The 14,000-nt window shown below is 46.5% G+C and overlaps 1 protein-coding gene across 7 annotated transcripts in view; it reads right to left on the bottom strand.

The window, feature by feature from the left end:
• The window catches only part of ASTN2 (astrotactin 2), an 894,395-nt gene that overhangs the window by 41,386 nt on the left and 839,009 nt on the right, over positions 1-14,000 (bottom strand). For all 7 annotated transcript variants that reach the window (XM_027616418.2, XM_027616419.2, XM_027616420.2 and 4 more), the window contains one exon: positions 13,496-13,637. In XM_027616418.2, coding sequence (XP_027472219.2) covers positions 13,496-13,637 — 142 coding nt within the window. The remainder of the gene's footprint in view (positions 1-13,495; positions 13,638-14,000) is intronic.

Here is a 14,000-nt window from a genome sequence, read left to right as displayed (position 1 = left end):
ACAAATGAAAAGGATGGGAGGAAATTAATATAAATAAAAGGTCTATCAGGTGCCAGGAATTGACATATAGAATATTTTTTTTCACTTGACATACACATTTTGAGGTCGAATTTTTTATTCCCAATTTCGGGATGCAGAAAAAGGCTTGGTCTCAAAAGTTAGACATACTTTTTCAAAGGTTACCCAACTATGAAATTTAAATGCAGATTTTAAAATTTTGAATTCTGTGCTGTATCCTCTCAATGAGGCTGGCTTATGGACTTCCAAAAAAAACCTGTGAGCACAACAAGCCCACATCCTAGGACTCTCCATCCACTTCCTCCTCTCATCCCTTCCTGCCACTCTTCTAACTCCAGATTCCTTATCTCTTACACCAGGATGATTACAACAGCTCCTAAGTGTCCCCAATCTAACCCACACTCCACAGACATTGTTCTAGGGTCCAAATGTGGCCTTCTCACTGCTGCTCAGAATGAATCATCAGTTCCTTAGTCTGCATTACCAGGCCTTGCAAGTTCTGCCTCTCCAACCTCATACAGTATATATCTCAACTATCCTGAACCTTCTGCTGTTCCTTTATGTGTCCCTTTAATTTCCCACCTCCTTGTCTTTATTTCAGCTGTTCCCTGTGCCTAGGATGCATTGACTCTCCGAATTCTAAATGGTCAATGCTATCCACTCTTCCAGACCCAGCTCAAATGCACTTCCCCCAAGGTACACTGGCTGTGAGAGATCACAACCTCCTCAGAATTTCCACCATGCTTTTATTATGGGCAAATCACCCTCCACCTCGGAATAATTAGCTGCTTACAAGTCTGTTCCCAACACTGGACAAAGCTCTCTCAATCTGAGCTATAAGATTTCAAATTTCAGCCACACCACTGCCTATAAGAGGAATGCATAGGAACATACAAGTATGGACTCTGGAGCCAGGCATCTTGTGTTAGACTCATGGTTCTGCCATTTACCAGTTAGGTGGCCTTGAACAAGCCTTTCTGTTTTAGTTTTCTTATATATAAAACAAGGATACTACAGTACCTACCTCAGAGAGTACCATATTGTGAAGGATCAAAGAGTTAGTGTGGCAGGGAGTCAGAACTTGGTAAGTGGTCCATCACGACAATGACTGGAAGACTAGGGCCATGTCACTGCTCTGGTCTTTGACTAAATCATAGATGCTTACATGAAGTACTGACTCCATCCATTCAACCTGAAATACCTATTTCTGCCCTTTGGTGTTTGCTGAATTGATAACCTACTAAATGCCAGGCCTTATGTTAGGGGCTCACAGACTCCTAAAGCATGGGTTCTAAAACATGTCTACTCTTGGATCACTGACAATCTTAGCTCCCTCTCATCATGAGAACTGTATTTGAGATGGGTTCAAGGAACAGTAGAAGAAAAAAAGAAAGAGGGAAGGCACCTCTTGTTATGTCAGATATTTGGTGAAAATAATCCCAAATTTGTCACATCTTATGTCCAAAGGACTCCTGAAAGATGCTCAGAGAGAACAGAGAAATGTGAGCAACTTCACAGTGGGCAGGACAATTAGCTGATCATAAGTCCCCTTTATGGTCATCTTTGAGGAAGATCTACTAAAGAAACGCTTTGTGTGCACTGGTATGTACTTGATATTGACCACCTACTATGTACTGAACACCTACGCCTGGGAGCTGGGCATGTGTTAACCACTTCACACTTGCCTCACAGCAAAACTAACGTAGTAAATAGCAGTACCCTCACCTTACAGGTGCAGACACTGAGACCCAGGGAAAATAAGTATCTTATATAGCCAGAAACTACCTGACATTTGAACTGACCCTAGGGCAATTTGACTCCAAACCCCAGGCTCTCTGCCACTCATACACCCAATATGATAAGGGGCACAAGTATGCTTGGATCCAGGACAAGAAAGCAGCAGGTGGTCTGTATGGGACTTAAGAGCCCTTGTCTAGCCTACCTCTAACACTGATTCTCTAAGAGATGGAGGACAGGGCTGTGACCTCCCTGAGCTTCAGTTTCTCCCATAAAGTGAGAAGGTTCGGGTCAATGATTTCCAAAGCCTTGAGCTCTATTAGGCTGCATTTCAAACGTGAAAGCACAACAGGTTGTTGGTAAATGGGAGAGACTGTCCTTAGGGGAAAGAAGAAGAGAGCAGAAAGAAAAATGCCAGAAATCTGGATTGTGTCTTGCCTCTGAGTTTCCACACATCATTCACGGTGATCCCCTGCAGTCTGCTAACACATTTCCAGTGATGACCCTCAAGACTGCCCACAGCAACAGCCTCCTTTACAGGTGGAGGTGGGATTCAGGGGGGCAGGCAGCCCTTTCGCATGCAGTGATGGACCCACTGCATGCGGGGCCAGGGGCTTCTGATGCCCCCAAACCTGATAATGGGAGCAGGGAAAATTTAGGAGACCTGGCTTTTAGCCTGGGTCCACTCCTATCTTCAGTTCCTAGAGTTCTTGAAATTAGGGAAAGGCGGGCTTTCTCCATCCAATCCCTTCATCATAACAAGGAAAAAAACTGAAGTTCAAGAAAAGGAAGCTCTTTGTCTAAGGTCCCTCGTGGATGGGCGGATGGGCAGCAAAGCTGAACACAGAACCTACAGTGGCAGGTTGCAATCCCATCCCAGGAACCTCTTACCATACTGAGCTGCCTCTGCTTCCCCTCTAACAAGGTGACCCTAAGGTAGAAGGTGGAGGTCAAGGCTTCTTGAAAAGAACCCTGGATGAGCTGTCAGGACCACTATATGTTACTCCTGGCTCTGCTTTGACTGTGAAGTCTATGAGTCTCTCAGGGCCTCAGCTTCCACAGCTATACACTGAGAGAGTCGACCTAGATTAGACATTCTGAATTAACAACCTGCAGGTGAATTGTGACTTACAAAATTGGTCTGTGTGACCAATTTTAAATTGGTTGCCAGCAAGTACTGAATAAGAGATTTCACTTAAACTCCTAGATTTATGGCTTAGAATATTTTTCAACACTGGGTCTATACTCTCACATAGTAATAATCATCTAGAGCTAAGTGTTCTCTGCTCCATTTCTAGTTTACCACAGTCTCCACTCCCTATCATAAATAACCATCTGGCCATGTTGACCCATTGATGTCACTTAAAAGTGCCTCCTTACAAAGCCTAGCTGAGAGTTTACCCCATCTCCCTTAGCCTCCTGGTGCCCTGAGTATGAGGCTCTCACTGACCCTCTGAGTTTACCATCCCAGTGAGGGCCAGCACTGGAATGTCTTCTGACAGGGACCTAGCAAAACTCTAATCTCTGCCTCTGTCTTCACATGGTAAACACCAGTAACTACACTGGATTTAGGAACCAACCTAATCCAGTATGAGCTCATCTTGGTCCTTAACTTGTTACATTTACAAAGACTTTATTTCTAAACAAGGGCATATTCTGAGGTTTTGGGTAGACATGGATATTTTTTTGGGTGGGGGTGGGAGCAGACGTGGTGCACTGTGCAACCCCTCCTCTTTACTTCCTCAGGAAGACTTTGCAGGATATCTGTAGAGCAGGCCTGCATTTTGGATTAGTGGTCCTTCCTCAGTGCTCTCACAGCCCCTGGACTTTCCCATCAGAATACGAAGTGAAGCATCATGGAACTGTGTCGTCTCTTCTGCTTCCCCACCATAACTGTGAGCTCGATGAGGACAGAGGCCTTGTTTGGCCTGGTGACTTCTGCATGCCAAGTACCCAGCTTAGTGTGAGATACTTTGTAGATGTCCAACAAATATGTCCTCTTCCTGAGCACTCTGCACTGCAGTCAGTTACTAAGAATAGGGAAAGTTGTTCTTAGATGTTTCCAGAACTGAGCTGAACCCATACTGCTCCACTTTGGCCCAACACATGCCCTACTCAGGGTACCACTCATTGGTTCCCCAAATGTGTGAGGACCCCACTCTTTCCCTTTTTTTTTTTAAAGATTTTATTTATTTATTTGAGAGTGAGAGAGAGAGCATGAGCAGGGCAGAGAGAGAGAGACAAGCAGACTCCAGGCCGAGCCAGGAGCCTGACACAGGGATCAATTCCAGGACCCGGGGATCATGACGCGAGCCGAAGGCAGATGCTTAACCGACTGAGCCACCGAAGTGCCCCTCTTTCCCTTTCCCTACATCAAATGCCACCTTCCCCCAGACTCTCAAGTCAACCCAGCCTATTCTACACACCATGGTAGGGGGTCAGAGTAGTCAACACAAAACACAGGTTTAAATATAACCTGCTCCTCCTCAAGCTTTTCTTCACTCCCCACTGCCTGTATAAAGTCCAGCTTCTCTGCCCGGCATTCAAGGCCTAGCTTTCCAGCATGGCCTCAGCTCCCACCCATCCACCCTCTATGAGTTCATACAAGCAGTCTGTGCCCTGTCCCTCTAGAACTCTGGCCAGCGTCCCATTCCTGAATGAAATCTTGACGCAGTTGGAGGAAAGAAACAGGCTGCCTGAGAGTCCCCAGCAGGTTTTAGGAGCCTCACTGTCTGTTAGCTGAAAAACAGCTTTATTTTTCCTCTACCGAGTCTCTCTTGGCTTGAGATGCATGGCTGTACATGCTCCTGGCTTGAGGACAGCTCTTCCCCTCTCTGGGGCCCCAACTGTGCACTTTGGAGAGGTCAGCATGACCTGATGCTAGAGGGAATTGAGTCTTGAGTCACTAGGCTGCCTCTGTCACTACCCTCCCCCCCCACCTCCCAACCAACAGGACAGGGCACCACAGCCACGGAGCATTCACATTCCACTCAGGCTTGGGGGCATCAGAAGTCCCTGGCCACTGCTTGGCTCTGGGATCCTTGGCCATATCTTGGCTGTTGGCTCTAGACCATATTATGGGCTCAGACCCTTGTATTTAGCCTGGGGTGGGAAGGGGGTGGGGTGGGTGGGGAATGCACGGAAGGATGAAAGAACAGAGATCTTGGGACTGAGACAGAGACCAAGAAGTGGTAAGTGAGGGAGAAAGTGACAAGACGTGCACATGCAGAGGTGGCAAGTAGAAGAGGGCACACAGACCAAAAAAAAAAAAAAAAAGACGACGGATGGGAAGTCAGGGTGACACCAAGAGAGAAGCAGCATCCGTGAGCAATACTGAGAGAGAAGACAGTGAGAGGGGAAAAAGAGCCAAACAATAAAGAAAGGGACAAAGGGGAAAGGAAAGAAGAGATGTTGGAAAAACAGAAGGGGATGCAGGGGGAGGTTAACGGGGGGGGAGATGGAAGGAAGGAGGGGGAAGGAGGGGAAGAAGTGAGGAAAAGTGGAGAAGGAGAGGGAGAGGGAGAAGGGAAGTGGTAGGAGGGAGGGAGGGACTGAAGAGAAGAAAAGAGAACTGAGAAAGTATCACACTGGGAAGAAGCAGCCAGTAAAGAGCAGGACAAGAATTGTGAGGCCTGTCCTGGCTCTCGCCCTGGTGTGTCCTGGATCAACCTCGGGCCTCGGCCTCAGCTCGCACTGGCCCAGAGGCTGTGGCCAGGGCCCTGGTCAACATGGCAGGCTTCTTCTGTGCCTATCCTCTGTCCCCGAAATGCTGAAAGTCCCCTCAGAAATTGGGCCCGGTCACACCAGGGACTTGGCTCAGGAGGCCCACTAATCAGACAGGGTTACTGAAACTGAGAGACAGAAGTAGGGGGCCTTAAAGCTGAATGAACTCTTCCGTTCAGACTCAAACTCTCCAGTCACCAGGGGCTTGAATCCATCTCCTTGCCTCCATTATCTCTTGAGATGCACAGCCTGCAAATTCATGAAATGGTCCTTTGGGTTAGCCTCATTCAATCCCTCTTCTACGAATGGAGACCCAGAGGCCTCCAAAGGGGACAGATCCTTGCCCCTGGCCTCACAGCAGCTTAGAGACCCTCAGGTCTCTTGCCTCCCATCATCTGGGCAAGCACTTTTGGAAGCAAGATGACCCTCAGGTCTCTTGCCTCCCATCATCTGGGCAAGCACTTTTGGAAGCCAGCCTTAGAGGGCTCCTGATGACTTTCATGCTGTTTCCAGTAAAGTCTGTGCTGATTCTTGGCATGAAGAGAGGAAATGAAGAGGGTAGGGTAGGAATGTAAATAAAGGGAAACTTTGGGATTTCATCTAATATATAATTATAGCATCCATGGTGGTGGCCCTGACTGCTTCTGCAATGTGCTACCCGGGCTGTGCCCAAGCAGGGGTGGGGTCCTGGTGGCGATGGGGGCCCAGCAATGCTCCCTCCATCCAAAGGCTCCAATCTCTCTGGGCTCTTGGAACAGCATCCTTGGGCTGGGAGCCTGGACTTGTTTGCAGAAACACATGGCAGTCTGGAGACACTGGGAAACGACTCAGCAGATGAGAGCTGGGGATCTTGGGGGCTCAAAAATGGCATGGGGAGCTCATGGCTAAGAGCAGCAGAGGTCCTTGTACAGGCTCGGAGCTCACCTGTGGGTGTGGCCGGGCCAGGACTGCAGAGGCAGGAGGAAGTTTGCCTTTGGTGGTAGTAGTCACGCAGCTTTTGGTGTCAGGACTGAAAATCTGTTTTCCATATTGTTTCCAACTCATCTGGGCATCCATGGGTCTTTGTACAAAAGATCCCTCAGAACAGATTCTACCCCCTGGCCCCCAGCTAGTACTTCTCATGATCTAGTGTTGAAATTTTGAGTTCAGGCTCTGGAAATAAATGAGCTGAATTCAAAGCTTGGCTTCTCCTCTTACTGGCTTTGAGGCTTTGGTCAAGTTATCTGAACTCTCTGTGCCTTAGTAGCCTAATCTCTTGGCTAAGAATAATAGTAATTGCCTTAGGGAATTGTTTGGAGGATTAAATTAGCTAAGTTTTATGGTAGGTATGTAGGTAGGTAGGCAGACAGACAAATCTCAAGGTAGATACAGAGACACAGAGATAGGGTACTAGGATGACCTAGGTAGTAAGTACTAGGTCGATGTCCCCTGAACATCTGGTAAGAAACCACAGTTAGAGGCTGTGAATGAGTGAAGGGGAAAAGTCAGTGTCTCCAGATTTCGGCACTGACTTGGAAATGTATTCAAATCATTCAACAACTATTTATTAGATTTTTTTACCAGCATCAGTCACTGTTCTAGGCACCAGGGATACAGGATAAAAAGGCAGACCCAGATCCTACTCTATGCAGCTGACAGTACGGTGAGAAAAGACAGACAACAAACAAGCAAACAGATATTAAATCATTCTAGCTTCAGTAAGTACCTGGCTTTGTGTGTCTATATGGGTGGCAGGCAGGATCTACTGCAGATAACGTGGTCAAGGAAGGTCTTTGTAAGGAGACGGCATGACATGTAATTACAAACATGAAGGAGAAAGGGAACCATCATGGGAACCATCATGGGAAAAGCCAGGAGAGGTCCACCCGGGGGAAAGGGAGGAGGTAGAAGCAAAGACCTTGAGGAAGGAAGAAACTGCTACATTCTAGCAAGTGTCTGGGGCCGATTAGTAAAAGGCCAGTGTGAGAGGTAAAGGTTAAATGTGCTCTCCCACTGGAATGCTGTGGACACAACAGTGTCAACGTGGCAACCCCAGGCCCGACTGCTTAGGTGAAGATTGCTGTCACGGATGGTAATGACAGTGGTGCTTTGCATCCTGCCGTTTATTAAGTACCGATAATGAGCTACACACCATCTCGTGCTCTTTACATGTTTCAGTTCATTGAATCCTCACAACCCCCTATGGAAAAGATCCTCTTGTGATTCCATTTCACAGATGAAAACCCAAAACTCGGAGAGGTTAAGAAATTTGCCCAAGGCCACACGGTGGATAGGTGCAAGAGCCGAGGTAAAAACATCCCTCTGTCTGAGTTCAAAGGCCTAATTTAAAAATATGTACGTGGAGGGGGCTGGGAGGGATGGGGTGGCTGGATGATGGACATTGGGGAGGGTATGTGCTATGGTGAGCGCTGTGAATTGTGTAAGACTGATGAATCACAGACCTGTACCCCGAAACAAGTAATACATTATATGTTAATAAAAAAAAAAAACTTAACAAAAAAAATCCGTACATGAGGTGGTGAGTGGAGAGGGGCATGTGGATTCAAAATATCTACCGCCCTCCCCATTGCTAATCTTTGACAAATGGGTGATCGAGAAAACCCTTCATGAGCACATGACCTTATGAAAAATTCAAAGCACTTCCTCATCTACTCACTTTAATCTTTGTGATGATGTGAGGAGGTATAACTAAGCATCTTGTTTTATAGATCAGATTAATCAGCTCCATTTCCCAGATGAGAAGGATGAGCGTGAAGTACTCTCCCTGGGGATCTGCAGGCTGCAGTCTGGGTCAGCCTGGCCCTCAGTGGTCCTTCCATTGCAAATGGTTGCTTGCAGCTCAAAGCCCCTCCTGCCTCATGCTGACAACTCCACACGTGGGGTGGACAAGGACAGGGAGAGCACATGGGGCGAGGGGACTGGCGGGTGGGTGTTAGAGTCAGCCTGGGTATGAATCTCTGCTCTATTTCTTCTTGTCATGTGATTTGGGGCAAAACGTTTACCCCTTTAAGCCCCAGTTTTCTCATCGATGAAACAGGAGGTGATGACGATGAGGATGATATCAGACCCATAGGGTTATGGCAGGGCTTAAATGAGATGGAACGTGGAGCACCCCTAGTGTGGTTCCTGGCACATGGTGAAGGCTCAGTTGACTCTTACTACCCCCACTACTGCTATGACCCAGGAAGTGCTGGAAGCATTGAGAATCAGGACTCTGGTGTAGTCTGCATCCCCACCTCAGTGCGCACGTCTCAGAGCACAGAGTTTAATGTTTCCATTTCACAGATGACAACATCAAGGCCAGGGGAGGGGAAAGAATCGGCCCCAGGTCTCACTGGGATTAAGTGTGGGAATTGCTATCTAACTCCTGACCTCAGGCTCTTCTTCTTTTTTTTTTTTTTTTTTTACAGTGCTTGCTCTTCTCCAGGGCCCTGGTTTCCTCTTACTCCTCTCCTCCCACTCTGCCCATCTCTGAGAAGGAACCCCTCCCCCGAGCCTCTGGTCCCACAGCGGATGTTGGCACATGGTTGCAGTACCTAGGCTCCCTTGGCATTCTTTTCACAGAGTGGAGGCCATGGAGGTGAAGGACGGGCCCAGGGCAAGCCTTCGAATGTGTGGGAATGACACCCCCCCCCCGCCGAGGAATTGGGCCTGGCTGCTGCTGCATGTTTGCTCAGGACCCTTTGGCAGTCTTCCATGATTAGAGAAAGGCAAGGCAGCCAAGACAAGACAGAGGCTCATTACCTTGGGTAATAGGAAATTGAGGAATGGCAACAAGAACAGTGTCTAGGCCTTTAGCCAGCCAAGGGCAGGGACCATGGATGCCTAGCCCTGCCCGACCCGTCCACCCTGAGTGGAGATTCCTGTTCGGGGGTCACTGACTCACCAATTCCAACAACCCAAGGGTGCAGGAGCTGGTCACACTGTCAGACCTTCTGGGGACCCTCTCCTCTGCTGCTCTTTGTTTGTTTTCATTCGAAAGCAAAACAAGTGGAACAAACAAGGAAATTCTATTTAAACAGGGCCCAAATGCTGATGTTTCTGTTTTGCTACATCAGGGTGAGCTTAGGACAGAAAATCAGCCTTGACTTTCACTCCTCCAACTGGTCTCAACCCTATGTGCTGTGTAAAATTACACGGATGGAGGGGCTGCAAAAGCAATTTGTCCTCCCAGGTGGAGGGGAGAGAGGGAGTGGGCATTCAGAGAGAGAAAGAGAGAGACAAACAGAGAGGAATCCAAACTCAAGTAAGAAATAGGACAGAGAAACTGAGTTATATACAGACAAACAGAAGTTAAGAAAATAACAAAACAAAGGCAAAGAAGGAATGACTGGGAGAGTGGCAGACAAAGACCGTGAGTTATACAGAATATACGTACGCAGAGAGGGAATGAAAGACATGAGAGATGAACAGAGATGCAGGGAGGCACAGTGGGGTAAAAGCAAAGGGAGAAAGGTAGAGAAGCAGGAAGGGCAGAAGCCCAGGAGGAGAAGGAGAGAGAGAATGAGAAGAAATCTTGTGGCAAAAGTACACATTTTCTGAACTCTCAAGCTGGGGTGGACCTAACACACCTTCACTTTGAAAGTGTTGAAACTGCAGAACAAGGAGACGGCATGAATGTTTAGCCCAGGGTCCCAGAGACAGAAGTGGCAGTAGTGAGATGTGAACTCCGACTACCTGCCTGAGAGGCTGAGCCTCCACGCCTCTGCCACCTGACTCCTATTACAGCTCTGGCAGTTGGTCCATGGGGGATATGGTGCCCTGTGCTTAATTAAAACTCAGGGGTCTGGACCCATGTTCTCTTTTCACCCTATTTCATTCCCAAAGGATCCTGGATGGTCCTTTTTTCCAGGTCTAGCAGCACCCCAACCTGCCCCATAGGGAATGGCTCTTCCAGGATTATACTTGTGAAAGATATAGATAACCAGTGATGGAGTGAAGGAGAACAAAACAGTAACTATGTGCAGGGCATTCTGGTAAACCTTGTCTGTGGACTTTCTCACTTAATGCTCTTCCCTTTAACCCCACAAGATCAAAACAATTACCAGCCCCCTGTTTCCAGAGGAAGACACTGTGGTATAGAGTGGTGAGAACCGGCTTTCCCCAGGGCAGGTTCTGAGGACAGGGAAGAATCAGGATTTGCACTCAGCTCAGCCTGTCCTCCTATTGCCACACACGGCCTTTTCGACCCAAGTTAGAAAACTAATTTTGGTAAGGGACGAGCAAGCAGAAAATCTGAAACCCCAAGAACTGACAGTGTAACTATTTTAAAACTCAAGACTGAGCCGGTCAGACTTCACGGAAGGAAAGCCACCAGCAGGATGAGAGATGGGGTCCAAACCACACCCTGGGCTCCTTGTCGGAACAGCCCAGATTCCACAGCCATTAATAAAATCAATTTCAAAAATAAAATAAAGACGTTGTTCAGAGTTAGGGATGACAAGCTCATGACAAACACATTTCCAGGACAGAAGGAGGAAGGATGGTCCTATGTCAAGAGGTGGGAAGGGGGTAGGGGATATCAAGAAGAGAGGAAAAGAAGAGGTGAGGGAAAACGACCATCACCTCTGAAGGGTGTCAAGTGATTTGTCAGCTCTCAGTGCCGACTGCTTCTGGGGCTCCACGAGACGTTTCATTGCTCTCTACATAATGGGCCTGTAGGGTTTCAGACTGGCTAATGCCAAGACTCCACAACGTCGCCCAGAGACAGGATTACTGCTTGTGTCTCAGTGGATAGGAACCACCTGCCGGGGTTCTGTCCCTCTCTACTAGATGCTATCCTAGTAAGTTGGCAAAAGGAGGGAATTAACAAAGAATTAAAAATTAATTTTTAGCACAACAAGGACAATAAGAACAACAGTGGTAACAGCTAACACTTCTTACACTCTTACTGGGAGCTCATCACCAAGTGGAGAGCTTTTGTGCACTATCTCATCAAATCTTCCTCAGGTCCCAGTGAGTCAGACACTGTCATTATCCCCATTTTCACAGAGGAGGAGATGGAAGCTCAGAAGGTTGAGAAACTCACTTGGTGTCACACAGCTGGTAAGTGCAGGGTAGAGACTGGAACCCTGATCTGTCTGTCTGTATCGAGTCTATAACCCATAATGGGGGACAGAGGAACCAGAAGTCAGCCATCTTGAAATCTTTCAAAAATGCCACTTTCTTCATATAATCGTAGTTTTGAGAGTTGGAAAAGACCTTATAGCTCTTAATCTAGTCACATACTTGTATTATATAGATGGGTGATCCTAGAGCCCAACAGCTTAGTGTCAGCACTTACTGATTAAGAAGCTATGGAGTCATGCTCTCAAAATCTGGATCTCAAGTCACCACTTAAGGCCTGAGGCAAATGCTACTTCCTCTAGGAAGTTTGCCAACACGTCCCACCAGAAGAGATCTGATAGCCTATGGTATTTTGGAGAGTCCATTCCCAGAGCTCTCACTGTCCCCAATAGATTTTGCCATTCTGACAAACTAAAACTTGGGCCCCCACATCTATGAGATAATCAGTGGCAGAGCGAGGGTCAGAGACCCAGTTTCCAGCTTACAGTGATATTCCTGAGTCTGAGTCTGGTGCATGAATCTGTTGGGTGTTACCAAAGAGCCTGAATGTGTTGGGTAGTCAAAAGAGTGGCAAGGTATTTAGAAAAGTGGTATCTTCCAGAGGAAGTAGGGATGGGATGTGGTTTGGAGATGAAGGAGATTTGGATGGTGGAGGGATAATACTTACTGAGCACATACTTAGTTACTGTGCTAGGGTGTTTCTTACTTAATTCTCATGCAACTCTACAGCCTAGGTTTTATTATTACTTTCTTACTGAGGCTTACAGAGGTAAAGCAACTTATCTAAGGTGACATAACTAAAAATGTCAAAGCCAGATCTGATTCCTCAATCTGTGGCCTTTCATACCATCATTAAGTTATAAGTCATTTGAGAATTAAACCTTTGTCTTTGTCACATTCATACCTGCATTTCTTAGCTTAGTACCAAGTCATAGGAAGTCCTCAGAAAATGTCTGATGAATAAATAAATGAGTTATGAATAAGTAAAAATGTGAATGAATGAAAGAAGTGATGAATAAGTGAATGAGTGATGGAGTATAAGAGTGGATGAACAGATGGATGGATGGATGGAGAAAGAGAGGAAAGGGGAGAGAAAAGGATGGAAGGAGGGAGGGATTCATGATTAGGTAAACGGATAAGTAAGTGGATCACTGAGTAAATAAAAGAAACACAAATGCTTTCAATAATTGGTGAAATTGGTTGCTAAGGGAAGTGGCCTATAGTTTCATAATCAGGGTACATGAAGACAGCTTGTCTCTAGAATTCTATGTAATAGTTTATGATGGATGCATCTCAGTGTGACAATACTCACTGTATTGAGAATGGAACAAAAGAAAGATGAGCCCCCTTTCCCTCTGAGATTAACAGCTAAGCCTTAGAATGACTTCCTTTTGCATCTCTAGAAGTGTGAATGCAGTGACTCCAATGTACTCTGTGAAGGAGTGATGGTGGCACTATTTCTAAGGGGAGCAGCTGAATCTAGTAAAACAAACAAATATATATGAATACAAATATATATACACATATATATGTGTTTGTGTGTGTGTATATATATATTTTATATATATATATATATTTCAAATATGCTAATGTAATCTTTTTCAGAGGAGATATCATGGAATTGAGAAAAGAACTCCAGGCAGGCACTCCTGCCCCAGCCCTCCTTGCTAACCTGTCATGTTTCCTCTCTTGGCTGCAGATTCTTCATTACTAGAAGAAATGGTTTTGTGTTCCCTGGTCTCCCTGGGCCCTTCAGCACTAATCCTGTAGGATTCTGTGGCTTACTGTGGCCACACTTCTCCAATGGATACTTCTAAACCTCAGCATCTCAAGGTGCACATATAGGCTGGCCTATAAAACATTTGGTTGGTCTGGATGGATTACTCATTCCTTGCCTCCCAGACTTAAAATTGTCCTGTTTCACACTCCCCATGCACCCAGCATATCTTACTTGTAGAGACCGTCGGGCTCCAGACACTTGAAGATGACGGAGTAGATACTGACTTCGGGGACTTCTCCATGGCTTCGACCAGCTGCCACACAAGATGTGCCCAGGCCAGAGAGTAAGTCATCAGCAAAACTCAGGAACTCTCCTGGAGGGAGACAAAGAAAGATGAGCTCTCCAGCTCGGGCCTTGGTGAGCAGACATTCTTGCTGCTGTCCAAACCCATGAAATGTCTGGATATCATTATCAGGAGGATTAGTGGACAAAACAAGCACAGCATATGAACATGACACAGATTAGTATCTAGCCCTAGTGACTCTGTTTAAATTTATGCTGGAATTTTCTCAACTGGAAAGTGGGCATACTCATACCTACCTTTATGAAATTGTAACAAGGCTCAAATAAGGTAAATTACTGTGTACTAACAATGCATGGAAAGGTAACAGGGGGATAATGCTTTCTGTCCAGAGTAAATTTTCTGGCCTTGTTCCTGCCATTAACTTCCTCTTCA

The sequence above is a fragment of the Zalophus californianus genome, chromosome 13, assembly GCF_009762305.2.
Source record: "Zalophus californianus isolate mZalCal1 chromosome 13, mZalCal1.pri.v2, whole genome shotgun sequence".
Lineage (NCBI taxonomy): Eukaryota > Metazoa > Chordata > Mammalia > Carnivora > Otariidae > Zalophus > Zalophus californianus.
Note: the sequence above shows the minus strand (reverse complement) of the source record. Positions and strands in the feature narration are given on the sequence as shown.